Source organism: Crocuta crocuta, unplaced genomic scaffold (assembly GCF_008692635.1).
Source record: "Crocuta crocuta isolate KB4526 unplaced genomic scaffold, BGI_CrCroc_1.0 scaffold115, whole genome shotgun sequence".
Lineage (NCBI taxonomy): Eukaryota > Metazoa > Chordata > Mammalia > Carnivora > Hyaenidae > Crocuta > Crocuta crocuta.
The window spans coordinates 8,456,010-8,482,484 of NW_027530575.1; the positions used below are offsets into that span (position 1 = coordinate 8,456,010).

A 26,475-nucleotide genomic window follows, 5' to 3' on the forward strand; every position below is an offset into this window, starting at 1 on the left:
GGCCACGGACCTAATACCCGTCAGCCCCGTCCAATCCAAATCCTGCGCTGATCCGCCCGCAGGGCCCAAACGCCTCTCTCCCCAGAAGAAAATCGGCATTTCTCTTCCACTCGCGGCTACTAGCCACCGCCTCCCTCCCGTCCGCCCCGCTTAATCCTTACGACTCAGCTCCCGAAGCTCCGCCCCTTACGCTGTGCGCGGCCCAGAAACCGGAAGCAGGGGTGGGTTCTTGCGCCTGCGCGAGCTGGCGGCCATATCCCTTCGGTCCCCCAGTCGAGTCTGAGGTATTTTTTTAAAAATCTTTGTTCCCGTCCTTCACGGCTCGGTCCGGCCAGCCCCAGGTCCGGCCTGCGGGAGGCGGAGAGGTCGGCATTTACAGGACGGCCGCTCGGGCCGTGCCCCTTACCCCGCTGGAGCCCAGCGCTGAGGGCCTCCCCCGGCAGCTGCTCGTCCCGAACTCCCTGAATCAGGAGCTCTGGGCTGCGTCCAGCAGCCGGGGTGAGTCGGCTGTAGGTCAGAGTTAGAGAACCACCCTCGTATTTAATCGGCCTTCCAAAGCATCTTTTGCTGTCTTTTCAGAAAGTAAAAGCATCCCTGCCATTCGGGTCACGGAGACGAGCGCCTCCACCTCGTCTGTACGCTGGTCTGGATTTCAGCGTGTTCGGTGAGCGCGGGTGACATTTGCTTCAACTCCGTTCCCATCGCTCCCCTCCTGGGCCAGGAGTTATTTGATCGGTGACCTTTACCTTGCCTGTGGGCATTAATTTGAAACATTATATCCAGGTACATAAACGTGAACTGATTATTTAATATCCCTGTTACCCCTCCCTCGTGGAATGCAGCTATACATTTTAATCATTTAGCTGTAAATTATTTTGAATTTCATACCGAGAGTGCGGTCTTGTGCCATTCTCAGCATTTTGTCTTTTATTCTTATACATTGCATCCCTTTTTCTTTTTTAAAAAATGTTTATTTCTTTGAGAGAGAGAGCATGAGCAGGGGAGGGGCAGAGAGAGAGAGTGAGAGACAATTCCAAGCAGAGAGAGAGAGAGAGAGAGAGAGAGAGAGAGAGAATTCCAAGCAGGCTCTTTGCTGTCAGCGTGGGGAGCGGGCTGGATCTCACCATCCCTGAAATCATGACGTAGGCGGAAATCCAGATCCTATGGCTTAACCGACTGAGCCACCCAGGCGTCCCTTTTTATTTCTTCAGCGTATTCGCTGGGACCTCCGCTCCGGTAGACAGACAGTCCAGACAGTCCTAGAGTAGCGTGTAATTTGCATCCTTGCCTTGCTCCTGATCCCAGAGGGAATTATTCTATCATTTCAGCAGTTAAATAGGATGTTTGCTGCAGATGTTTGTAGAGAATTATCTTTTCCTGATTAAAGTTCTCTAATTCTAGTTGGTTAAATTATCACCAATGGATATTGATAGAGATCAGTCCCTGTTTTGTATCTAAGAGGAATAGTCATACTGATGTTTTTCTATTAATGTGATGGTTATGTTAATTGAGGATCCAATTTTTAACCACCCTTCATTCTTAGGAAGAAAGGAATTTGGTTTGTAATTATACCCTCCTTGTTAATTTCTTAACTGTGCTAATATTTTTATATTACCTTGCATTCATATGTATGAATGAGATCTTGCCTATTTTTTTTTTTAATGTTTTATTTATTTCTGAGAGAGAGACAGCGTGAACAGGGGAAGGTCAGAGAGAAAGGGAGACACCGAATTCAAAGCAGGCCCCAGGCTCTGAATTGTCAGCACAGAGCCCGACTAGGGGCTCAAACCCACAAACCGTGAGATCATGTCCTGAGCCAAAGTGGGACACTTAACCGACTGAGCCACCCAGACGCCCCATTGCCTATTTTATTTTGAACTGTACTTTTCTGGTATTGGAAATATTCAGGAAAATAGTATTTTCCATCCCTACAATGGAGTTATGAATCCTTTACTTCTTTGGTGAACTTTCCTGTGTCACAATTTGTAATTTGTATTTCCTTTGTGGGCATGTTTTAAACTACTCTTTATTTTAAGTGCTGGGTGTAATCAAGTTTTGTATTTATTTTAGAATATTGGCAGAAAGTTATATTTCTTTTAGAAATTCATTCACACTGTACATTTTCATATATGTTTCCTTAGTTTTTTGGTTATAGTCTCCCATTCTCCCTGCAACATCTGTTGTGACTCATTCGTAATTCTGTTGTCACAACTGCTAGATATATTGATTACATTAGTTTTCGAAGGGCACATTATTAGTTTCTATGATTTTTTTATTAATTAGCATTTTTTTAACAATCATTTTTGAGAGAGACACAGCATGAGTGGGGGAGGGGCAGAGGGAGGGAGAGACACAGAATCCAAAGCAGGCTCCAGGCACCGAGCTGTCAGCACAGAATCCAACACGGGGCTCAAACTCAATGACCCCGAGATCATGATCTGAGGTGAAGTAGGACACTTACCTGACTGAACCACCCAGGCACTCCTCTTTTTATTGATTTAAAAAGATATCATTAATTTTGTCATAGTTTCACTTTTCTGAATCTTTATGCTGTTCTTTTTCCAACCTTTAAGTTAATGATTAACCCACTGATACAGATTCTTTCCCCCTCTGGAGTTGATGATATTTATAAATCTATAAATCACACCAGCTGTAGATTTCTGGTGTTCTCTGAAACACTTTTTTTCCAAAACTGTTTATCTCTTTATAGAGAGCAAACATGAGCGAGGGAGGGGCAGAAAAGGAGCAAGAGTCCCAAGCCTGCTCCACGCCTAGTGCTAAGCCACATGTGAGGCTTGATCTCACAACTGAGGCTCACAACTTGAGCCAAAATTAAGAGTTGCAAGCTTAACTGACTGAGTCACCGAGGTGCACCTGAAACACTTTTTAATTTTCTACTTTTTCCCTTCCACAAAAGTAGTCCTAATTCAAGAAAGATAAATATGTGTCTCTATCCTTGTCCTGGGCTAGCTACATTATTATGTATCATGTACCACTACCTGATACATTTCTTTGTTTACTGCCCTCCCTCAACAGATTACAACATCCCTGTGCTTCAGGATCTTTCTGTTCTGTCTAGTGCTATATCCCCTGTGACTGTATGTACTGGCATCAGGGTAAATATTACCTAAGTAAATATGAAACAAAGGAGCAAGAGGTAAGGGCCGGAAGGGAAGTGTCCTTGCTCAAGACATGAGGCTTAGACAAGAGGAGGAGCTCACAAAGATGAAACATTTCAGTGGAATACTTCATTTGTCTACTCTCCGTAGTGCACAGCAGGGTTCCAGGCCAGACTCTGGTAATGTTAGTAATAACGGCCTCATTAACAGCTAAATTGTAAGGTCTGTGTTCAGAAATATACTCATTGGGATTTTAGGCTTTGAAGAAAAATAGGCCTGCATTTACACACCTGTATATGCAGTACATATACAGTACATATAGTTAGTTTCTGACTAACATTGAGTGTGTGGTAAATTGAGTTGTAATAATATCTGATTGCAGAGCTTCTATGAGAGAAAGGCTCTTGGCAATGTCATTCTCATATCATGGTTGCTCAAATGGCACATTATTAATATAGTAAAGAATGTTGAAGTTTTCATCAGCTTTGAAATATACTGCTTGAGGGCGCTTGGGTGGCTCACTTTGTTAAGTGCCAGATGGACTTCACCTCAGGGCATCTCTGGGCTCCTGGGTTCAAGCCCCTCTTTGAGCTCTGTGCAGACAGCTCAGAGCCTGGAGCCTGCTTCAGATTCTGTTTCCCCGTCTTTCTCTCTGCCCCTCCCCCACTCACACTCTGTCTCTCTCTGAAAAATAAACATTAAAAAAATGAAATATACTACTTGATCCACTGCATGGAAAAAATGGTTGCATTTTCAGTATTTCAAATTTGTGTTAACAGCTGGAGAGAACACCATCTGAGATGACATAAATTGCCAACTTCTGGTGTTCTTGCTCTGCTGCTGCTGAACTGTACAGGCAACATTTAGCATGAGAGTCACAGCATGGCAGTCTTCACTGCCTCCGACATGTGGAATTCAGTCAGTTGATGCCGTTCCTCAAACACCAAGTTTCAGAGACCCTGCAGAGCGTGGAGGGAGGATTTGGCGGTCCGAGGCTGTGCAGCAAAGCCTATTAGCCTGCTAGTAGTGCAGAAGTAAGAAGTGTTGGGAGTCGAGCCCCCAGAAGTTGGATATATAAGTGCCTTTTTGGATTTGACACATTGTGTATTTTTATGGTTGAAAGCATTGTGTCAAATTTTTCTGATTTTCATTATCAGGGGAAAATTAACACCTAAACTTTAAAAAGTTTCAGTTAGGGGCGCCTGGGTGGCTTAGTCGGTTAAGTGTCTGACTTTCGCTTAGGTCACAATCTCGCGGNTGTAGCTCTGGAGGACATAAGACTACTTCACCTTATTACCAGATCGGTGTGTGTTTGGCTGGGTGCCTTGGGGCTGGGGGTGTGCGTGTGCATGCGTTTTGAGGGGAGCGGTCTCTCATAGCGCACCTGCCGCAGCATCTAGGCTCATGAGTTGTGGGGAGACCTGGATTCTTGTGTCTTCTTTCTCTTGGTTCAGCTCTAACTTCTCACTTCTCTGGCTTTCTTCATGAAGGGAACATGAAAGAAGAAAGAACAGCTGCTGAGTTACAGAAAAATATGACACAGGTGAGTCGGGGCTAATAATTCGGCAAAATAATTTTCCATTCCACCAGGTCATTGACCTCCTAGTTGTTTAGAGCAGTGGTCAGCAATCTCCTTTCTTGTGGACAACATAGTAAGTATTTTAGGCTTTGAAGGCTAGAGAGTCTATTGCAGTTAAACTGCCAAGTTAGCATGAAAGCAGCCCCAGATGGTACATAAAGAAATGTTTTATTATGGTCCAATAAAACTTCTACAAGCAAGTAGTAGGCTGGATTTAGCCCGTGTGCTGTAGTTTGCTGACCCCTGGCCTAGAGAACAAGAAAATATGGCTAGCTGTGGGCCCGAATTGAAAGCTGTATTCCTGTAGGCTCCTGGGTCTCAGGTTTGTGAAAAAAAGAAAAGCTCCTTGTTCCTTGGTGTGTTTTTATGCATTTAAACCTCATTCCAATTTGACCCAGTGTTTCATCTTGTGCTGATTTCTTGGTAGGAAAGAAGGAAGCAGATGAAATTGTTCCTGTAACAACTGCTGGTGTCCGTGTAGAAATTATGTCATTTCTGGAGCATTTCTCTCACTTCTGCTCTATGCTCTGGACTCTCCTGGATTATTATAAGACTGGAATTGGTCTTATCCACATCAAACTGTGGAAGAGAGAAATTTAACATTTTAGAAGCGTCGTTAGATCCATGAGACAGGATTGGATCAGTTAGGGAGACAGTTATGGGGAGAGAGAAAGACCTGATGACTACATTCTGGGGTAGATGTTGGGAGACCTTAGTATCTTCAGAACTTCCTATGAATTGGTTCTCAGTTCCCCAGTATTATCAACCTCATCAGTCTCCTGCATACATGGGGAGAGTAGGTACCTTTCTGAAGAGAATACATGTGGGATGTTTTAGGGCTCGGTGGTCTTCGAGGACGTGGCTGTGGACTTTACCCAGGAGGAGTGGGCTTTGCTGGATCGTGCTCAGAGGAACCTCTACAGAGATGTGATGCTGGAAAACTTCCAGAACCTGGCCTCACTAGGTAAGAGTGGCAACATTCCTCCATTTGGCTGTTTAGAAAACAATTTTACTAATTTACCTTGTTCTAGGATTCGGGCTGAGGAATTAGAATATAATGGTAAATAAGACAGACATGGTCACTGACCCCAAGGAACTTAGAGCCTAGTGGTTTCACCATGAAAATAAACATCTATGTAGTGAATTGCCCTTTTCTTATGATTAAAAGCGTTGATGCTTATGAAGTGTTGAAAGTGTGGGGATAGACTTCCAGCATCCCTTTGGGTCTTAGGGACGTTTGTGGTTTGGGTCCTCGGGAAAGTTTTATTGATGTCGAGGCTCTTCACTCAGAGACCACCAGGAACATACCTGTAAATAAGTGGGTTTTATTACTCACTGACTTGGGGGGCTGGGGTATGTCTCAGAAAGGTGTTAAAAAGTATATATTGTAGGGTTTGTTCTTTGGGTTAGTGATTTGGGGATGGGCCTATGGAAGTTGGCTGTATTAGTTTCCTAGGCCTTTCATAACCAAGTACCACAAACTGTGGCTAAAAACAGCAGAAACTTACTCTTCTTTCATATTTCTGGAGACTGGAGATACAAGTTCAAGGTGTCAGGAGAGCCAGGCCCCTTCTGAAGGCTCTATGGGAAAATCTCTCCCTGTCTCTTCCCAGCTTCTAGTGGTTGCTAGTAATTCTGGGTGTTTCTTGGTTTGCAGCGATATTGGCTTTTTTGTTTGTTTGTGTGTTTTAAGATTTTCTTTTTAAATAATCTCTACACCCAATGTGGGGCTCAGACCCAGAATTCCAAGGTCAAGAGTTGCACACTCCACCAACTGAGCCAGCCAGGTGCCACATACAGCTCTATCATTCTAATCTTTGCCTTTTAAAAAAATGTTTATCAATTTTGAGAGATAGATAGAGCAGGAGCGGGGGAGGTGCAGACAGAGAGGGACAGAGAATCCAAAGCAGGCTTTGTACTGACAATAGAGAGCCCGATGCAGGCTGAGATCATGACTGAGTCACAGTTGGCCACTCGATCAGCTGAGCAACTCAGGCACCTTTCGGATTTTTGCCTTTATCTTCACATGGCCTTTCCCCCTTTATATGTTCGTCCTTGATAAGGACACTAGTAAATGGATTTAAGACCCACTCTAATCCAGTATGTTAGATATAACTTCATCTTTACGTATGTTTTTCCATCTTTACATGATTATGTCTATAGAGACCCTATTTCCAAAGTAACATTCTGAGAAACATTCACATGAACATGACTTTTTTTTTTTTTTTTAATTTTAAAGAGAACGTTTGGGAGAGGGGAGGGAATGGGGGGGGGNGAGAGAGAGAGAGAGAGAGAGAGAGAGAGAGAGAATCTTAAGCAGGCTCCATGCTCAGTGAGGAGCCTGATGAAGGGCTTGATCCCACAACCCTGGGATTATGACCTGAGCTGAAATAAGTAGTTGGACCCTCCTCCACTGACTGAGCCACCTAGGTGCCTTTTTTTAAAAAATTGTTTATATTTTATATTGAGTCCGAGAGCCTGAACGGGAAAGGGGCTGAGAGAGAGAATCTCAAGCACACTCTGACACTGTCAGTATAGAGCACAACTGAGGGCTTGATACCACAAACCATGAGATCATGACCTGAGCTGAAATCAAGAGTTGCACACTTAACCAACTGAGCCACCCAGGGGTACCCGACATGTTGTTTTAAGACACTTACTGTTTTTAGAGCCCTTGTGGATTCACAGCAGAATTGAGCAGTAGATACAGAGATTTCTCATGTATGCCCTGCCTCCACACAGGTACAGTGTCTTCTGCTATCAACATCTACCAGAGTGGTACATTTGTTACAACTGATAAACCTGAATTGACACATCATCATCACCATGCGTCCGTAGTTTACATTAGGATTCACTCTTGGTGTCATACATTGTGGGGTTTTGACAAATAATTTACAGTATATATATCTGTCATTATAATATCCACTGTGGTTTAACTGCCTTAAAATTCCTCTTTGCTTCGTCAGTTCATCTCTCCTTACCCACTAACTTGTGACCACCACTGCTCTTTTTACTGTCCTCATAGTTTTGGCTTTTCAGAATGTCATGTATTTGGAATCATATGATACATAAATTTTTCAGTGGCTTCTTTCACTTAGTAATACGCATTTATGGTTCTTCCAGGTCTTTTTGTGGCTTGATAGTTCATTTCTATTTGGTTCTGAAATATATTTCATTGTCTGGATGTACCATAGTTTTATTTATCCATCGCCCACTGAAAGACATCTTAATTGTTTCTGGGTTTGGGCACTTACCAATAAACCTGCAGTAAACCTGTGTGTGCAGGTTTTTGTGTGGACATGTTTTCATCTTCTTTGGGTAAATTCCAAGGAGGGATTGCCTGATCATACTGTCTTCCAAAGTGGGTTTCCCTTTTTGCATTCCCATCAGCAGTGAATGAGAGCTCCTTGCCAGCATTTGTTGGTGTCAGTGTTCTGGATATGAGCTGTTCTCATTAAGTGTGTGGCGGTGTCTCATTGTTTTAATTTGTGTTTTCCTGATGACATTTTTAACTATCTTTTCATATGTTTAATTGACATCTGTATATGTTTGGAGAGGTGTCTGTTGAGGTATTTGGCCCAGTTTTTACTCAGGTTGTTTGGTTTCTTATTGTTGAATTTTAACAGTTCTTTGTTTATGAGGGTGCCTGGCTGGCTTAATCAGTAGAACATGTGGCTCTTGATCTTGGGATCATGAGTTTGAGCCCCACATTGGTATAGAGATTACTTAAATAAATAAACTTCTAAAAAAGTTATTTATTTTGAATAACAATCCTGTATCAGATGTGTCATTTCTAGATATTTTCCTCCAGTCTGTGGGTTGTCTTTTCATTCTCTTGCCAGTGTTTTTTGCAGAGAATAACTTTTAATTTTAATGTAGTCCAGGTTATGAATTTTCTTTTATGGATCATGCCTTTGGTGTTGTACCTAAGATGTCATCTCCAGACCCTAGGTCATTTCGATTTTCTCCTGTTTTCTTCCAGGTGTTTCATAGTTTTTCATTTTACATTTAGGTCTTTGATCCATGTGATCCCTTTTTGAGTTGATTTTTGTGAGGAGTGTGAAAGTCTATGTCTAGGGTAATTTTCTTGCATGTTGATGTCTAGTTGTTTCAGTCTTTGTTGAAGAGACAATCTTCTCTATGTCAAAGATCAGGTGACTGTATTTATGTAGGTCTGTTTCTGGGCTTTCTGTTCTGTTTCATTGATCTGTTTGTACATAAATTTTCAAGGAACACTGTTCAATCCACAGGTGGTCACTTTAGATTGGATGCTGACAAAAAAGGTAGAAATTTTATTATTGAGTTTGTGTGTGTGTGTGTGTGTGTGTGCACGTGTTGGTATGGGGTGTCATCCTTAGATTAAATTATGTAGTGGCCATGTTTTGTTAAATTTTATCATGGTCTCAGTATAATCTTACGATTGGTATTCTATGAGATTTTTATATTCAACAGGAGAACAAAGTGTCCTGACTGAGTATTAGACCATCTTCTAATATTGAAGTTCAGATATGAACGTCACATTGATTTTAGATATCAGGGGCTGTGTCATTGTCTCTGTCACTGTCAACCCCTCCACCTTGCCCCCACTTGAAACATTTTTTTAACATCTTGTTGAAACTAAATTTACCTTGCCCATAATTAGAGTATCAGAAGAGCAAAATTTTGACCCTGTGTCATGGAAATGTTTATGGTTCGTCATTGTTTTCCCTCATGATAAGTCTTTCTGCATTAACAGGGTATCCGCTACCCACACCGTATCTGATCTCCCAGTGGAAAGAAGAGGAGGATCTGGAGACAGTGGAAAGAGGACCGACCCAGGGGGAGCACCAGGAAGGCAAGAATCCTTGGGAGAAACTCTCCTGGTTGGGGGGATATTACATTTGGAAAAATCAAATAAAAGCAAAACAAATTTTGTTTTGAGGGGTCTCATCTTCCAGATACCTTAGATTAGTATTTTGACCTTTTATCAGTATTCTTACAGTATCCTTGTTCTTGGAAAGATCTTTTGTATTTCCTCTTGTAAGTTAGTATTTGGTCATGTGCACTTTATCCAGTTCCTTTTTGTTCTGTTCTCCTATTAATACTCTATTTGTGTTACTGTCAGTTCAGTCTTCATGGATTATTTCTTAGTTGCTTACATTTTGACCATTGTGCATATTACCAAAGTCCTGACACAGCCACATTTCCAGAAGTCCTTTGCTTATAGGTGCCTTTACTTTTTTGTTTCAGGTTTTGAGACTCAACTTAAAGCTAGAGAATCAGTTACTCCACGAGATGTTTATGGACAAAAAATATCCAGTGAACAGAAAATAGTAAGATTCAAAAGGAATGACTCTTGGTCATCTATTTTACACAAAAATGGGGAATACCGAGCTATTTATTATCAGAACAAAAACCATGAGAGACATTTGAGGTAAGTAAGAAAAGGTAGTGCCTGAGGAGAGGATCTTAAAATGTCATAAAACTTAAAAAACATGTATATAGATCTTGGTAAAAATTGTGAATTCATAAATAATTTTACAAGATTTTTCCCCCCAAAATGACATTGAGATTTTCAATGTTTGACACATAGTTCAGTTGTAAGCAATTATCAGAAAAATTATATAAGCCAAAACAACTCTGTCATAATATTGGCTATGGTAGAGCCCTCTGAGAGAACTTTGAGCTTGTAACTTGACAGGACAGAAAATGTACACAGTCCCCGAAAATGGTAAACATTTATTTGTCACTAAGGATGTGCTTTTTTATTTTTAAAAGAAGTCCTGTGGTGGAGAACGTCAGTGAACATAGTGAAGAAAACTTCAGCCAAATCTCACATCTTAATATACCGAAGAGAACTACTGAAGTAAAGTCCTATGAATGCCACGAGTGTAAAACGGCCTTCACAGATCATTTATCCCTTAAGAATCACATCAGATCTCACACAGGAAGCAAACCCTATCAGTGTAAAGAATGTGGGAAAGCTTTTCATTTTCTTGCTTGTTTTAAGAAGCATGTGAAAACTCCCACTGAAGGGAAACCCTATGAATGTAAGGAGTGCATGAAGGCCTTCGCTTGTTCTTCATTCTTCAGGGCACATATGAAGATTCACACTGGAAAGACAAACTATGAATGTAAAGAATGTGGAAAAACCTTTAGCTGCTCTTCATACCTCACAGAACACAAGAGGATTCATAGTGGAGATAAGCCTTATGAATGTAGGGAATGTGGGAAGGCCTTTAGTTGTTCCTCCTCACTCTCCAAACACAAGAGGATTCATAGTGGAGACAAGCCATATGAATGTAAGGAATGTGGGAAGGCCTTTAGTTCTTCCTCCCACCTTATAATACATATAAGAATTCATACTGGAGAGAAGCCTTACGAATGTAAAGAGTGTGGGAAGGCCTTCAGTGAGTCCTCAAAACTCACTGTCCATGTCAGAACACACACAGGAGAGAAACCTTATAAATGTAAGGAATGTGGGAAAGCCTACAATTGTCCTTCCTCCTTAAGTATCCACATGAGAAAACACACTGGAGAGAAACCCTATGAATGTCTGGAATGTGGAAAAGCCTTTTACCTTCCCACTTCCCTGAATACACATGTGAAAAACCAAAGTAGAGAGAAACCTTATGAATGTAAGGAATGCGGAAAAGCCTTTAGTTGTCCCTCATCCTTTAGAGCACACGTGAGAGATCACACTGGGAAGATACAATATGAATGTAAGGAATGTGGGAAGGCTTTTAGCCGTTCTAGATCCCTCACGGAACACTTAAGAACTCATAGTGGAGAGAAGCCTTATGAATGTAAGGAATGTGGGAAAGCCTTTATTAGTTCCTCTCACCTTACAGTACATATAAGAACTCACACTGGAGAGAAACCTTATGAATGTAAGAAATGTGGAAAAGCCTTCATTTATCCCTCAGCCCTTAGAATTCACATGAGAACACACACTGGGGAGAAACCCTATGAATGTAAGGAATGTGGGAAAGCCTTTCGCCATTCTTCATACCTTACTGTCCATGCAAGGATGCATACCGGAGAGAAGCCCTTTGAATGTCTGGAATGTGGGAAAGCCTTTAGTTGTCCCTCATCCTTTCGAAGACATGTAAGAAGCCACACTGGAGAGAAACCCTATGAATGTAAGGAATGTGGGAAAGCCTTTGTGTGTCCTGCCTACTTTCGAAGACATGTGAAAACTCACACCAGAGAAAATATATAAATTTAAGAAATATGGGAATGTCTGCAAGGCGTTTTCAGATCCTCCATCTAACACTGTGGAGATACCCTATGAATGTAAGAAAGCAGGAAATTGTTGCTTATCTATTTGAAGACTTGAGAACTCACAGCTGAGGGAACCCTGTGTATGTAAACCTCGTGGTAATGCCTTCAACAAACATCACTTACTGTGTATAAGAAAACTGCTAGAAGCACAGATCAGTGCCTCACCTTTAAAGTGGACTGCAGGCTCACTGATTTCACTTTCTGTTTTCTGATGTGAATATTTTAGGTGATACATTTCTCTCTAATACTTTTTCACCTCTAACCATGTTTACTTTTGAGGTACTTTTTTTTTGGCTGAGATGTAAAGGTTCTTCATGACAAAATCTTTTGGACCCATAAGGAGATTTGAGGTGTTTTACATAGGCAGGAGTAATCTTTTTTTTTAAAATTAGTTCTAATTAATGCTCATTGTTCTCCAAGTGTACAGTTATTATGATATCAACGCTTTGGTGTTTATAATTTCTTTCGTAATTTTTTCTTGTAATTGGTCATTTCTTTTTGATCCAGTATGCCAGATACTGGAAACTGCCTACTCAATATTTTTTCTTTTTTTTTTTTTTTTAAAAAATATTTATTTGGGGGATAGCGCAAGCAGAGGAGGGGCAGAGAGAGGGGGACAGAGGATCTGAAGTGGGCTTTGTGCTGACAGGCTGACAGCAGTGAGCCCGATGTGGGGCTTGAACCCATAATCCATGAGATCATGACCTGAGCCACAGTTGGATGTTTAACCTACTGAGCCACCCAGGGACTCTGCCTTTTTTTTCTTTTTTCTTTTTAACTAGGAGAACTTCCACTTTTTAAGGTTATCAGTTTTTACTATTAAAAGCTTTTCCTAATAAGCAATTTAAGCAGAAATCAATAAGTGCAAAGTTGTCAAAAGAAGAGTCCCCTCTGATATATTGTTTTTGTATTTTGTTCTTTGTCCTTACTCAAGGTTGGGAGTTGGACCCAGTGATTTGAGTTTAAAAAGAGACCTTGAGAAAACAAAGCTAGAAGTTGGTTGAGCTGGCTTGTGTGTGTGTATTAATTTGGACATGGTTGGGACTTCATTTCTCAAAATCATTTCCTTTATCCACCTCCAGGTTAGAGTTGTTAAAAATAGTTTGCATTAGAAAGGAAAGAAGCCATTATTCTTTGTTTAGTGGGGCCATTGATGAAGACAGATGCATAGGGCCAGGTGGTGGACTTCAGTTTCCAGCTCAAATTCCTGATTACTATACCCACCAATCAATACTAGCTTGAAGCAACATTATATCCTTTCACTTCAGTAACGTCAGCGTCAGCAGCTGCATAGACACCTCTATAAGTTCCTCCATCATGGTCATACTCAGCTGCTTAGATTTTCTGGCACGTTCCAGCATTGCCATTTTGCTGATAATACAGTCCCTCTGGCACATCAATTGAATATATAGAGTTGGCGCCATTTTGGAGCAGGATTGTTATCTGTGTGGTCCAATCCATCATGGCACTTTACTCAAGAGGAAAGACAGCTATGCCTATCCCCAGGGATCCCAACCAAGAAGAGCTGTGGACAGAAGGGAAAATTAGGTATAATTGTAATCATCACACAGGATGTCATCCTTTTTTACCGGAGGAAGATTTATATTTGACACCTTTAAACAGGTTTTTCTTTTTTATGTGAGAAAGATGAGTTATTTAGTTTATGCTTCTTCAGGTACATCCCGCTACACTTTTCCCTTCCATTATAGTCCTCCTATATTTCTGAAAGAATCCCTATGGCACTTTCCCTTTATCATTTTATGCTGTTTTAGTAAAGCGTATGTATACTACTACGCATGAAGCGTGCTACTCTTAAGTGTATAGCTTGATGAAATTTTACTTATGTACACACCCTGATAACCAGAACATTTCCAAGATTCCAGAAAGTTTATCTGCCTTGTCAATAATTTCTCCACAGAAGAACCCACAATTTTGACTTTCATTCAATTTATTAGGTTTGCTTGTTCTTGATTTTCTTGATCTTTATCTAAGTGCTTAAGTACAACGTCTACAATTATGTGTTCTTTTCTCAGCATGGTGTCTGGTTCACCTTTTAATTCCTCCTTTCACAGACTTAACACTGTTTTCTCTTGGTAAGTGTTTTGTATGTAGGAGTGAGATCACTGAAGCATAGGGTAGACTTTAGTTTTGATAGTTACTGCAGAAGATAGTTACTACCTTCAAAAAGGTAGATTCCACCTATCCTAAAAGCAACATGTGAAAATTATGATTATTCCCACGTAGCTGGCCAGCATTTTCTAATTTTAGCCATCCAGCAGAGGATTTAGTAATCTCCTGCTTTCATTTTAGTTTGCAGTTACCTAATAGTAAGGATGAGAAGTATGTTTTATGCGTTTATTAGCTATTTGGATAACTTTTATGAGGGCATCCCGTTGAAGCATTTCACCCATTTTTGGTTCCTTTTTTTTTTTTTTTTTAATATTTTTATTTATTTCTAGGAGAGAGAGAGACAGCATGAGCAGGGGAGGGTCAGAGAGAGGGGAAGACACAGACTCTGAAATAGGTTCCAGGCTCTGAGCTGGCAGTCAGCACAGAGCCCGATGCGGGGCTTGAACCCACGAACCGCGAGATCATGACCCAAGCGAAAGTCAGACGCTTAACCGACTAAGCCACCCAGGTGCCCCTTTGGTTCCTTTTTTATTTGAAGGGTTTCTTTTAAGTTATTTATCCTCTGTTGTATGTATGTGTATCTCTACACCTACTTATATAGACATATAACCGTGACATATATGCTACGTGTATTATATATACATTGCAAATAACTTTTCCCAGTCTCTAGCTTGTCTTTTCACTCTTCTCATTTTCGTAAGCTATAAAGGGAATTTATTATCTGGATGAGTTCTGTCCACATGTCGTGGCTGTGCATTCTTCTTGTATTAGCTATTTTTCCTGGCAGGCTATTTCTCTGTGCTGTAGGTCCCAGAAGATCCAGGTTGCTTTCTTTCTAGGTTGAAGTCTCAGGGAGAAAAGAGCTGATGGTCTTTTTGAATAATTCCATTATGTTGATCATAATAGAATCTGATTGGCTCACTTGCCAGTTGTTATCCGGTTACAGCGCAGTGCCCTGATTTGTTTAGGACAGGCTCCCGGGCTCATGCAGAAACCAGAGTCTGCCCTAACTGAATCAGAGTCCTGACAATTGTGATGTAGATGGAGGAGAGGAGGAGATGGCAGTGGGCAGGTGCAGATATGGGAATAGATGTAATCTTGTCTGCTAGCATGTGGTGCTTATTGTGGTCTTAGCAATGGTGGGGAACTGAAGTCTGGTAACCCAACAAAGGCTAAGTAATTGTAGAAATCCTTTCATAAGTTTAGATACCATCTGTTAACATATCTTTAGATTGCTAAAGATGACTTCTCAACCTCTCTGCTGCTTTGTGTAGTACGTTTGGAAATCTGGTAGTGAGAGACAACTTTTTTATTTCCTCATTTGTTTCTATACTTTAAGAATTTCCTTATCAATTTTCACAAATACGCTGAGAGTGCTTGGAATTGGCATTGACTTGATGCAATAACCTGAATGAAATTGACATCTTATGATACTGAGTCTTCCAATTGAACATAATAAAATCATCCATTTACCTAGGTTGTCTGTAATGTCTCTTAACAGCATTTTGTAGTTTAATTGTATAAGTCTTGAATATTTTTAACTTATTTCTAGGTATGTGGTATGTTTCACTTTGTAAATATTTTTATTTATTTCCATTTTGATTTTTGAGCTAGCACGAATTGCAGTTTCTTTTTGTACATTGATCTTTTTATCCAGTGACATTTATAAATTAAATTATTGAATTTTTTTCAAATAGTTTGTGGATTATTTTGAATTATGTGTATACAATCCTGGCAGTTACAAAAGAAAATCTTATGATTCTCCTCCTCCTCCCCCGCTTTTTTTAAAAGTAGGCTCCAAGCCTCGCATGGAACCCAATGCAGGCCTTCAACTCATGACCTTGACATCAAACTTGAGATCTTGAGATCTTGAGTTCAGGAGTTGAATGCTTAACTGACTGAGCCATCCAGGCACCCCAAACATCTTAACTTGATCTCTAAATTTTTTTTTTTTTGCCTATAATTGCTTTACAGTGATGAATAGAAATGATGAATATGAACATCTTTGTCCTGATCCTGATCTTCGGGGGAAATGTGCCATATTTCATAAGTATAATAATAACTATAAGTTTTTCATAGTTTTATTAATATTGAAGGAGGGGACACATGGCTGGCTAAGTCAGAAAAGCATCTGACTCTTTAAAATCTATTTTTTAAATTTACATTCCATTTATCATATAGTGCAACAGTGATTTCAGAAGTAGATTCCTTTATGCCCCTTAACCATTTAGCCCATCCCCCCTCCCACAACCCATCCAGTAACCCTCTGTTCTCCATGTTTAAGAGTCTTAGGGGTGCCTGGGTGGCTCAGTCAGTTAAGTGTCCGACTTCAGCTCAGGTCATGGTCTCATGGTTTGCGGTATCGAGCCCCACGTCGGGCTCTGTGCTGACAGCTCAGAACCCAGAACTTGCTTCAGATTCTGTGTCTCCCTCTTTCTCTGCCCCTCCCATATTGATGCTCTGTTTCTCTCTGTGTTAATAATAAATAAACATTTAAAAAAAGAGTCTCTTATGTTTTGTCCCCCTCCCTGTTTTTATATTTTTGTTTCCCTTCCCTTCTGTTCATCTGTTTTGTATCTTAAAGACCTCATATGAGTGAAGTCATATGATATTTGTCTTTCCCTGACTGACTAATTTCACTTAGTATAATACCCTTTAGTTGCATCCACTTAGTTGCAAATGGCAGGATTTCATTCTTTTCAATTGCCGAGTAATACTTCCTTGTATATATACACCACAGCTTCTTTATTCATTCATCCATCAGTGGACATCTTGGCTCTTTCCAGTGCTGCTAATAACATCAGAGTGCATGTGACCCTCGGAAACAGCACACCTGTATCCCATGGATAAATACCTAGTAGTGCATTTGCTGGGTCGTAGGGTAGTACTATATTTAAGTTTTTGTTTTTGTTTTTTTTTTACTAATAGTTTATTGTCAAGTTCGTTTCCATATAACACCCAGTGCTGATCCCCACAAGTGTCCCCCTCCATGCCCATCTCCCTCCTCCACCCCACATCCATCAGTCCTNATGTTGCAAGTTTGATTGGAATTGCATTGAATGTATAGATTGCTTTGGATATTAATGACATTTTAATTATATTCTTCCAATCCATGAGCATGGAATGTTTCTCCATTTCTTTGTGTCTTCTTCAATTTCCTTCATAAGTTTTCTATAGTTTTCATCATACAGATCTCTTATATCCTTGGTTAGGTTTATTCCTAGGTATTTTATGGTTTTTTGTGCAATTGTGAATGGGATCGGCTTCTTGATTTCTCTTTCNTTTTCTATGTAGAGTATCATGTCGTCTGCGAAAAATGAAAGTTTGACTTCCTCTTTGCCAATTCTGATGCCTTTATTTTCCTTTAGTTGTCTGATGGCTGATGCTAGGACTTCCAGAACTATGTTAAACAGCCGTGGTGAGAGTGGACATCCGTGTCATGTTCCTCATCTCAGGGTGAAAGCTCTCAGTTTTCCCCGTTGAGATGATGTTAGCTGAAGGCTTCTCATAAATGGCTTTTATGATGTTTAAGTAGGTTCCTTCTATCCCAACTTTCTCGAGAGTCTTTATTAAGAAGGGGTGCTGTATTTTGNTGTCCCAGTATGTGATCTATCTTGGAGAATGTGCCTTGTGAACTTGAGAAGAAAGTAAATTCCCTGGCCTCAGGGTGTAGAGTTCTAAATATATCTGTTCGATCCATCTGGTCCAATGTGTCTTTCAAGTCCATTATTTCTTTAGTGATTTTCTGTCTGGGTGACTTATCCATTGCTGTAAGCGGAGTATTAAATTCCCCTGCTATTAGCACATTCTTATCTATAAGATTGTCTCTGTTTGTGATTGTTTTAAATATTTAAATATTTAGGTGCTCCCATATTTGGTGCATATTTATGATTGTTATTTCTTCCTGATGGATAGACCCTGTAATTATTATGTAATGCCCTTCTTCATCTCTTGTTATTGTCTTTAATTTAAAGGTCAGTACATCTGACGTAAGTATAGCTACTCCAGCTTTCTTTTCATTTCCAGTAGCATGATATATTTTTCTCTATCCCCTTTCTTTTAATCTGAAGATATCTTCCAGTCTAAGATGAGTTTCTTGTAGGCAGCATATAGATGGATTTTGGTTTTTTATCCATTCTGCTACCCTATGTCTTTTGATTGGAACATTCAGTCCATTTACATTCAGTGTATTGAATTGGCGCACTGGGATTTGGCGCGCACGGTCCTTTTGTGCCCCGAGCGGAGGTTTTTCTGTTTCCCAGCGACAGGGACCGTGTCTTGAGCGGTTTCAGACTCTCTCTTTTTCCCCTCTCACTCCCTGTAGAGGGGGATCGCCCCCGTCCCTGGAGTCTCCGATCCCAGCCCGATTTAATCTTCCCCAGTTCACACTCACGTTAGAAGGCTTTCTCAGTGGATTCTGCGTCCTTTTTCTCCCAATCTCTTGGGTTCTGTAAGGTTTCCTATGGCTTCAGATCTTTATCATGTGAGATATGGGGGCGAGTGCAAAAAATTGAAGCTAAAAATTAATCTAAGTTCCCAATTGAAGATTTTAGAGAAAAAAATCCCAAAATAAATGAAGACTGAACCAGAAAACAAAAAGTAGAGACTAGTCAAGCAAAAAAAAAAAAATCTGATTCTTTGAAACTGATAAAATAGGAAAAAGTTTTGCAAGATTATCCAAGAAGGGAGGAGGCTCAAAGAAAATTAAGAAAAAAAAAACCAAAAACAGAATTACATATGCTGTAGGGATTAAACACGTAAGCTATTATGATTAACTTTATGCCAATCAAGGTCAAAACTCACAGGAAACAGATCAATTTCTGGAGAAATAAAACTTATAAAAAATGACTCTACAGAAATAAACAAACCGAGTAGTCCTAAAATTACAAAAAATGAAGTAGATGGTAATGGTTGCATCACAGTGTGAATGTGATTAACACCCCTGAATTTTATGTTTAAAAATGGTTATGATAGCAAACTTTATGTTATATATTTTATCACAGTAAAAAAATGCGGGGTGCCTGAGTGGTTCAATCGATTAAATGTCTGACTCTTGATTTTGACTCAGGTCACAATCATACAGATCATGAAATAGAGCCCTGATTCAGGCTCTGCACTGACAAGGCCGAGCCTGCTTAGGATTCTCTCTCTCTCTCTCTCTCTCTCTCTGCCCCTCTCTCACTGTTGCATACACGTACTCTCTCATTCTCTCTCAAAATTAAAAAAAAAAAAAGCAGAAAACCCCCAAATAATCTGGAGCTGTTGCTGCCTTCTCAGAGAGATTCTAGGTTTCCCCAGCGCCCATAATTCACTTCCAGGGTAGATTCTTTACACAAAACAATACAAAAAGAAAAAAAAAACAAAACGAAAACGAAATAAAGAACTAGGTGTTTAAATTTCCCCACAAGAAAATAGCAGGCTTGGGTTGTGTAAGTCACTTCTGCCATTCAAAGAAGAGAAAAATCCAATCTGACTGAAAAATTTCCAGGGATTAGACAAATTCATACAGACTTTGGTCACTTAAACTATACTTCAGTGTATTTGGTCACATATTTGTGTATTCCTAAACATTAGCGAAGATAATAACTTATCGAATCTATAAGGAAGTGTTACATATTTGGAAGGTTTTATTTACTAATTTTGCCATCACACAAAACTCCAGAATTATGCATGATCCAAAACATTATGTTTGCATTTTGAATATTCTATTACAATACCTTGTGCAATGACCACAGGGGAGGAACAAAGAGGTGGACATGCCTCTTTTGTAACAAATTTACAAAATGGTGTGACTTATGAAAGGGATTACCTTGATTAAGGGAATAGAAGGAAGAAGAAAGTTCTTTGTGACAGGCAGAATGTGGACATCAAATGTGACACAGCCATAAGAAACAAAATAACAGGCAAATGTCATTAACAACACAAATATTAATAATCTAAAGTTCAAGCCAAATATATCAGTAAGTGAGGACATTAATACATCAGAACCAAGTTGAGTTTATCTCACGAATACCAGAGAGGCTTATTAGAAAATCAATTAATATAGGTGTGCCTGGGTGGCTTAGTCAGTTAAGAGTCCCTCTCTTAATTTCAGCTCAGGTCATACTCTCAGGATTCAATTAGTGAGTTTGAGCCCGGCATGGGCTCTGTGCTGACAATGTGGAGACTGCTTGAGATTCTCTCTGCCCTTCCCCAGCTCATGCTCACTCTCTCTCAAAATAAACTTAAAAAAGAAAATATAATTTATTTTATTAATAGATCAAAGGATAAAACAGTGTGATCAACTCAATGACACAGTGAAAGTGTTTTGTGTTTTGTAATACTCAACATCTCACATAACTTAATATTATCTTAATCAACTCTATAAAAAAATAAAATTCAAGTAAAAAAAATGGGCAAAAGATCTGAATGCAAATTTGTCTAAAGAAAAATGGCCATGAAGCATATGAAAACATGCCTATCATTAGCCACTACAGAAATGCAAATCAAGGGGCGCCTCGGTGGCTTAGTCAGTTGAGCGTCGACTTTCGCTTAGGTCATGATCTCACGGTTGGTGGGTTCGAGCCCCGTTTCGGGCGCTGTGCTGACTGCCAGCTCAGAGCCTGCAGCCTGTTTCAGTCTGTGACTCCCTCTCTCTCTGACCCTCCCCTGCTCATGCTGTCTCTTTCTCTCTCTCTCCTAGAAATAAATAAAACATTAAAAAAAAAAAAAAGAAATGCAAATCAATACCACAAGGAGATGAGGCACCTGTATGGCCCAGTTAGTTAAGTGGCGAACGTCAGCTCAGGTCATGATCTCATGGTTCCTGATCTCTTGGTGAGTTCAGGACCCACACTGGTCTCTCTGCTGTCAGTGCAAAGCCTGCTAGGGATCCTCTGTCTCCCATCACCCCCTTCTCTCTCTCTCAAAAATAAACATTTAAAAATAAATACACTTTTAAAAAGTAAAAATAAAAACCTCAAACCCACAATGGAACGTCACATGAGACCCATTTTGATGTTTATAAGTAGAAAAATAACAATTAGTGAGGAAATGGAAAAATCAGAACTCCCATTTGCTGGTGGGTTAAGTATAATGGTGTAAGCTGGGTTAGAAAAACAGTCTGCAGTTCTTCAAACATACAGTTATCATATGAACCAGCCATTCTACTTCTAGTTATATATTCAAGTACTTCTAGTTATATATTCAAGAGAAATGAAAACATAAGTCCACACAAAAACTTGCACATGAATGTTCATAGCAGAATTATTTATAATATCCCCAACGTGGAGATAACCCAAATGTTCATCAAATGATGAGTGGATAAATAAAATGTGATAGTCATATAATGGAATATTACTTAACCACAAAAAGGAATTAAATACTGATGTAAGCTACAATGTACATGAACCTTGAAAACATTATGGTAAGTGTAAAGAGAGGCAAAAGACCACATATTACATGATTCCATTTATATGAAAAATCCAGAATGGACAAAAGTAAAAAAACCATTACTGGTTACCCGAGTCTGGAGGGTAGGGAGGAATGGGGAGTGAATTCTAATGGGTTTGCTTTTTCTTTTTAGGGTAACACAGAAGTTCTAAAATTAGATTATGATGTTTGCAGAGCTCTAGAAATATTACTAAAATACAGTGAATTGTACATTTTTAATGGATGAGTTCCATGTGAATTACATGTCAATTAACCTATTATAAAAAACAACCTGAGTAAACAAAGAAAAGAAATAGAAGGGAATGTCTTTAACCAGAAAATATTATCAGAAACGTAGAGCAAACATCTAACTTAGATGGATAAGCTGAAGGTCTTTATTTTGGGACATGGAAAAAACCAAGGTGACTCCTGCAATCAAGTTTGGAAGTCTTAGCCAGGGTCCTGTACTGTGGCTGGAGAGAGATAGGGGGTGGGGATGGGGAAACAAAGATAGGAAGACATAATAGCTTAAAAGACTAGAGGAAAAATAAACCTGTCATTATGCATAGATGATAGGACCACTTTGTAAACATCCTAAAGAATTTACAGGTGAATGTTTCAAAACCAAGAGAGGTCTGCAGCTCGCTGTATACAAAATAAACACTGTGACCCGGCGGTTGGCAAGATCTAGGAATATCGCACAGGACCTTGGTCGAGATATGGGAAGAAACATGCACAAGCCCATGGAATTCAAACGTCCGTCCACAGGGGACTAGAGTGCAGCTGCATAATCACAACTCTAAGCCTAAGCCGAGGTGGCTTCGAGTGAGCCTAGGAGTACTTCAGGATGATGTTAACGCAGAAGAGTGAGGTACAGGAAAAGGGCATTTTCTCGTGGAAAAACAAACTGGAGGGAGAATTTTAAAGAGGCGTACGGGGACTGGTAAAGGCCTCGCCGACCCATCTGTGCGCATCTCTCGATGGGCCTCCGCCCTGGGCCCGACGTCCCGAGTGGCCGGAACGCGAGGAGCCACGCATGGAAGTGGGTCTGGGCCCTGGGCGAAAAGGCCCGGACGGCTGGGGGCCCTGGGCGCGGACACCCGCGAAGCCATCGGGAGGTGCCACGGCCCGGAGCGGCTGGCGCTGGGAACCGTGTCCCTGAACCTTCCCCAATCCCACACAGCTCTCTTGGACCGGCGGATCGCAGCTGGGTTGGAGCCAGGTGGGGAAAGCCGCCAAGGGATACAAGGCGGTCCTCACCTTGCGCCGTAACGCCCCTCCCATGCTCGCACTTTCTCAAAAACAATAAACACTTAAAAGGGAAAAATCCCAATCTGGGGGCACCTGGGTAGCTCAGTCAGCTAAGCATCCAACTTCGGCTCAGGTCATAATCTCACAGTTGATGGGTTCAAGCCCTATATCGGGCTCAGTGCTGACAACTCAGAGCCTGGAGCCTACTTCAGATTGTGTCTCCTCTCTCTCTCTGCTCCTCCCCCTCTGGTGCTCTGTCTTTGTGTTTCAAAAATAAATGCTAAAAAAATGTTTTTAAAGGATTTAAAAAAGCCCAATCCAGTAGTAGAGAAAAGGATAGATTCTTAAGGTGCTTTGAGGTTGTTACTACATTTAGACACTCCAAACTCAGGATTTAAAAGAACCTCCATAGTTCCTCTTTGTGCCTTTTCTTAACACCCCCATAAATAAAACATCTGCCTGGACACAGGAGGATTTAAGATTAAGAGCACTATCATTGGTGCACCTGGGTGGCTCAGTTGGTCAAGCGTCTGACTTCCTGTAAGGTCACGATCTCGTGGTTCAGGAGTTGGAGCCCAGAATTGGGCTCTGTGCTGACAGCTCAGAGCCTGGAGCCTGTTTCAGAGTCTGTGTCTCCCTCTCTCTCTGCCCCACCCCCGCTCATGCTCTGTCTCTTTCAAATAAATAAGCGTTAAAAAAAAATTAAGAGGTACCCAGAAGTGGAGATCTGTTGTTAAAAGAAATCTCAATCCCTCCTGGTGGACTGTGCTTCTCAGGCTGACCAGCTCCAGAAAATGCCTACCAGTAAACTGAAGGCCCTTTAAGTGCCAAGGACTCTATTACTAATATGAAATATAAAGATTAGAACCATGTTTTTAAAATGAGAAATTTCCTGGTGCCTGGCAGACTCAGTCAGTTGAGCATGTGACTCTGTCTCAGGGTTGTAAATTCAAGCCCCACGGTGGGTATAGAGATTACTTAAAAGTTTTAAAAAATCTTTTAAAAAATGGAAAAATTTCAATCTGCATTCTCCCCCCCCCCGCCAAAAAAAAAAGATTTTTAAGGAGGTAGGTTCTTTTCTTCACCACACAATGAAAACAGGGAGACAAGATACTGTTAGGTGAACTGTAAAGATGCTTGTGCACTTTCACTGACCAATGATTCTTGGCTTTGTTCTGTGGACAAAGAATGACATTTTGTGACAGAAGTAAAATGCACTAGTCCTTATGAACTCCACTGTGCATGTACACACACACACACACACACACACTTTGGCCAATGACTCTACCCTAGCCATCTGTATTTATGCACTGCACTGGAAATCCAGGACTTCTTGTTTCTAGAGGAAATGACAAAGCTGCCCATGCTGATGCAGAGGTCAGGCTGCTTGTTCATAAAAACACAGCGAGATAAGAGTTCACTAATGAAATCTGATTCCTTAACTGTTTTTCGGGGGGAAGGTGGGGAGGAAAATTCCAGAGAGCTAAATGGTTCAGAAATTCAGACAGTGGAACATCTCTTCTCACTACCTGCTCTGCTCCCTGCTGCTACAGTGAGCAATCCTGGACCCTCACTTCAAGGTTCTTCTACTCAAAGGACTACCAAGGGCTGACCCCACCTCCCATGGATGCAAACATTTGGGGCAGGGGACTGGGTGTGGGCTGTGGCACCAATTTTTATGTCAAAGGTAAGTGGAGGGAACCCACACAAGATGCCTTCAAAGGTGCCAAGTACAACCTGGGGACATGAATGGGGTTGGCATAAAACTACTGCACCAGATGTGAATTTCCCATTTGCATGAACCTCAGTTGAGAACTAACGACACAGGCTTCTCTTACTTGGAAACTTACTGGCTTTGGCAGTCCAGTCTGGTTTGGGGTAAGCAGTGTAGACATGCTGGAGATTTCCTCACAAGCATTTGTAAGTCATGTTAGGAAAACTGCATTTATACCAAGCCACCATAAGCTCATACAAATCGAGAACACTTTGCTATGCATTTGCCTAAAATCTTTGATCTCTTAAAGAAAAAAAAAAACCTTCAAATTGAAAAAAAAACTTTCATTCTCAATGGATAGCTCTTCTTTGATTTGAAACCTTTGCATTTCTAATTTGTGCATTATTACTGACCAAATTTTCAGGTAAAAAAAATTCCTACTTTAGAATTTTATTTAAAAAAAACCAGAAGTCCCTCAGTGGCTCAGTTAATTAAGCATCTGACTTTGGCTCAGGTCTTGATCTCACAGTTCCTGAGTTCAAGCCCTGCATTGGGCTCTCTGCTGTCAGTGCTGCCCCTCCCCTGCTCACTCTCTCTCAAATAAACAAACCTTAAAAAAAAAAAAAGTCCCTCAAATCATGAATACCAACATCATTGTACTACATATGGGGGAAGAGTAGAGACACATTTTGATACAAATTCCCAGACTAAATCTGAGGGATTTCAGGGTTGCAAAGTTAAAACCTCTGGCCTCATTAAATGCTCATGTATACTTTAAAATTATCTACCGTCCCTTGTCAAATGCTGTTTTTTTTAATAGACCAATGTACTCTTATTTGATAGCAACAAATTTTTCATTTTCTTGAGGTTCCTGAAAACCAACACATATAGCTGTGATAAACAGAAATTAAATCCTTTGTATTGTTACGAGTGCCAAAACAAAGGAGAAAATAAACACCTCTTTTATTTCTCCCTGAGTTTTTGTGGCTCTAAATTTGGACAATGACTACTAAGAAGCAAAAAGGTCAGTATTGTTCTGATATGATTTTACTCTGATTTAATAGGTCNGTCCTTAATTATTGTCATGCTTATATTCTGAAATATTTGATGTCTAATAAGATTGTACAGGGACATCTGGGTGGCTCGGTAGGTTGAGAGGCTGTTAGTTGAGGCTCAGGTCATGATCTCACAGTTTCGTTAAGTTCAAGCCCCACTTCAGGCTTTGTACTCACAGAGGAGAGCCTGCTTGGGATTCTCCCTCCCCCTTGCTCTCTGCCCCTCCCCCATCCGTAATTTCTCTGTCTCTCTCAAAATAAATAAACTTAAATGAAAACCGTACATGATGTGAAATCAAATGGATGATTTGCTGCGTTAATTTCCACAAGAGAAGGGGGAAAGAAATGGGAGGAATAAAAATAGGGAGATAGAATTAAAATTCTTCAAAAAACTCATAAACATTATTCACAGTTGCAAAACCATGGGCTTGTCTTCATTCCTGTCAAGGCCCAGCCTCTGTCTACCGTCCTAACTATTAACGTTTGCCAAAATCGTGTTACACACTCATTAAAATCAGTACTTGGCCACTGATTCAGTTGTGCTGGCAGCTCTGGGTCAGCTGCAACATCAACACTGGGTTTCTGTGTGGAGATAATTGTGTTCTAATTGTGAGTTCTCTGCCCAGAGTAACACAATAATTCTGAAAATCTGTCTGCCTGTAATACAGAACCCGGAGGAACACAATTGGCTATTGTTAATTCTGCAGGAGGCCACAAAGCCTGCAGTGGCTAGGGTTCCTGTTAGCTCTAAAAACTGCATAGTTTAAAGTGAAACACTGAACTAGAATCCAACAGAAATGATAGTGAATACTTCATGTTATATAAACCACAAACAGAATAAAAACAGAGGCTCCCTTAGAGAGTTGTAATGGAGATGAAGTGACTCAATCCATGAAAAAGCTTTCACGGTATACAGTAAGTACAAAATAACTATGAGCTCTCAGCAGCCCTTGT

At 40.5% G+C, this 26,475-nt stretch overlaps 3 protein-coding genes across 5 annotated transcripts in view; 1 reads left to right on the forward strand and 2 right to left on the reverse strand.

The window, feature by feature from the left end:
- ZNF177 (zinc finger protein 177) overlaps window positions 1–26,475 on the reverse strand; it is a 67,438-nt gene that overhangs the window by 27,067 nt on the left and 13,896 nt on the right. The window lies entirely within an intron of this gene.
- Window positions 1–26,475, reverse strand: part of ZNF559 (zinc finger protein 559) — a 62,000-nt gene that overhangs the window by 20,941 nt on the left and 14,584 nt on the right.
- ZNF699 (zinc finger protein 699) lies at window positions 244–16,552 on the forward strand. Of its 2 annotated transcripts, none has more exons than XM_077767953.1 (7): window positions 244–284; window positions 580–664; window positions 4,610–4,662; window positions 5,536–5,662; window positions 9,434–9,532; window positions 9,928–10,111; window positions 10,456–16,552. In XM_077767953.1, exons 3-7 carry the CDS (start codon window positions 4,615–4,617, stop codon window positions 11,897–11,899), a joined length of 1,902 nt encoding a protein of 633 aa, XP_077624079.1. In that variant the 5' UTR covers window positions 244–284; window positions 580–664; window positions 4,610–4,614; the 3' UTR covers window positions 11,900–16,552. The 2 variants fall into 2 exon arrangements, with proteins under 2 accessions (XP_077624079.1, XP_077624078.1); XM_077767952.1 differs by having other exon boundaries at window positions 255–498.

Bases quoted from the DNA above. Each gene is read 5' to 3' on its own strand.
- ZNF699 (XM_077767953.1), top strand. From the start codon at position 4,615: ATGAAAGAAGAAAGAACAGCTGCTGAGTTACAGAAAAATATGACACAG. The intron at 4,663-5,535 runs GTGAGTCGGGGC...GGGATGTTTTAG, and splicing joins TACAGAAAAATATGACACAG to GGCTCGGTGGTCTTCGAGGA. The intron at 10,112-10,455 runs GTAAGTAAGAAA...TATTTTTAAAAG, and splicing joins AACCATGAGAGACATTTGAG to AAGTCCTGTGGTGGAGAACG.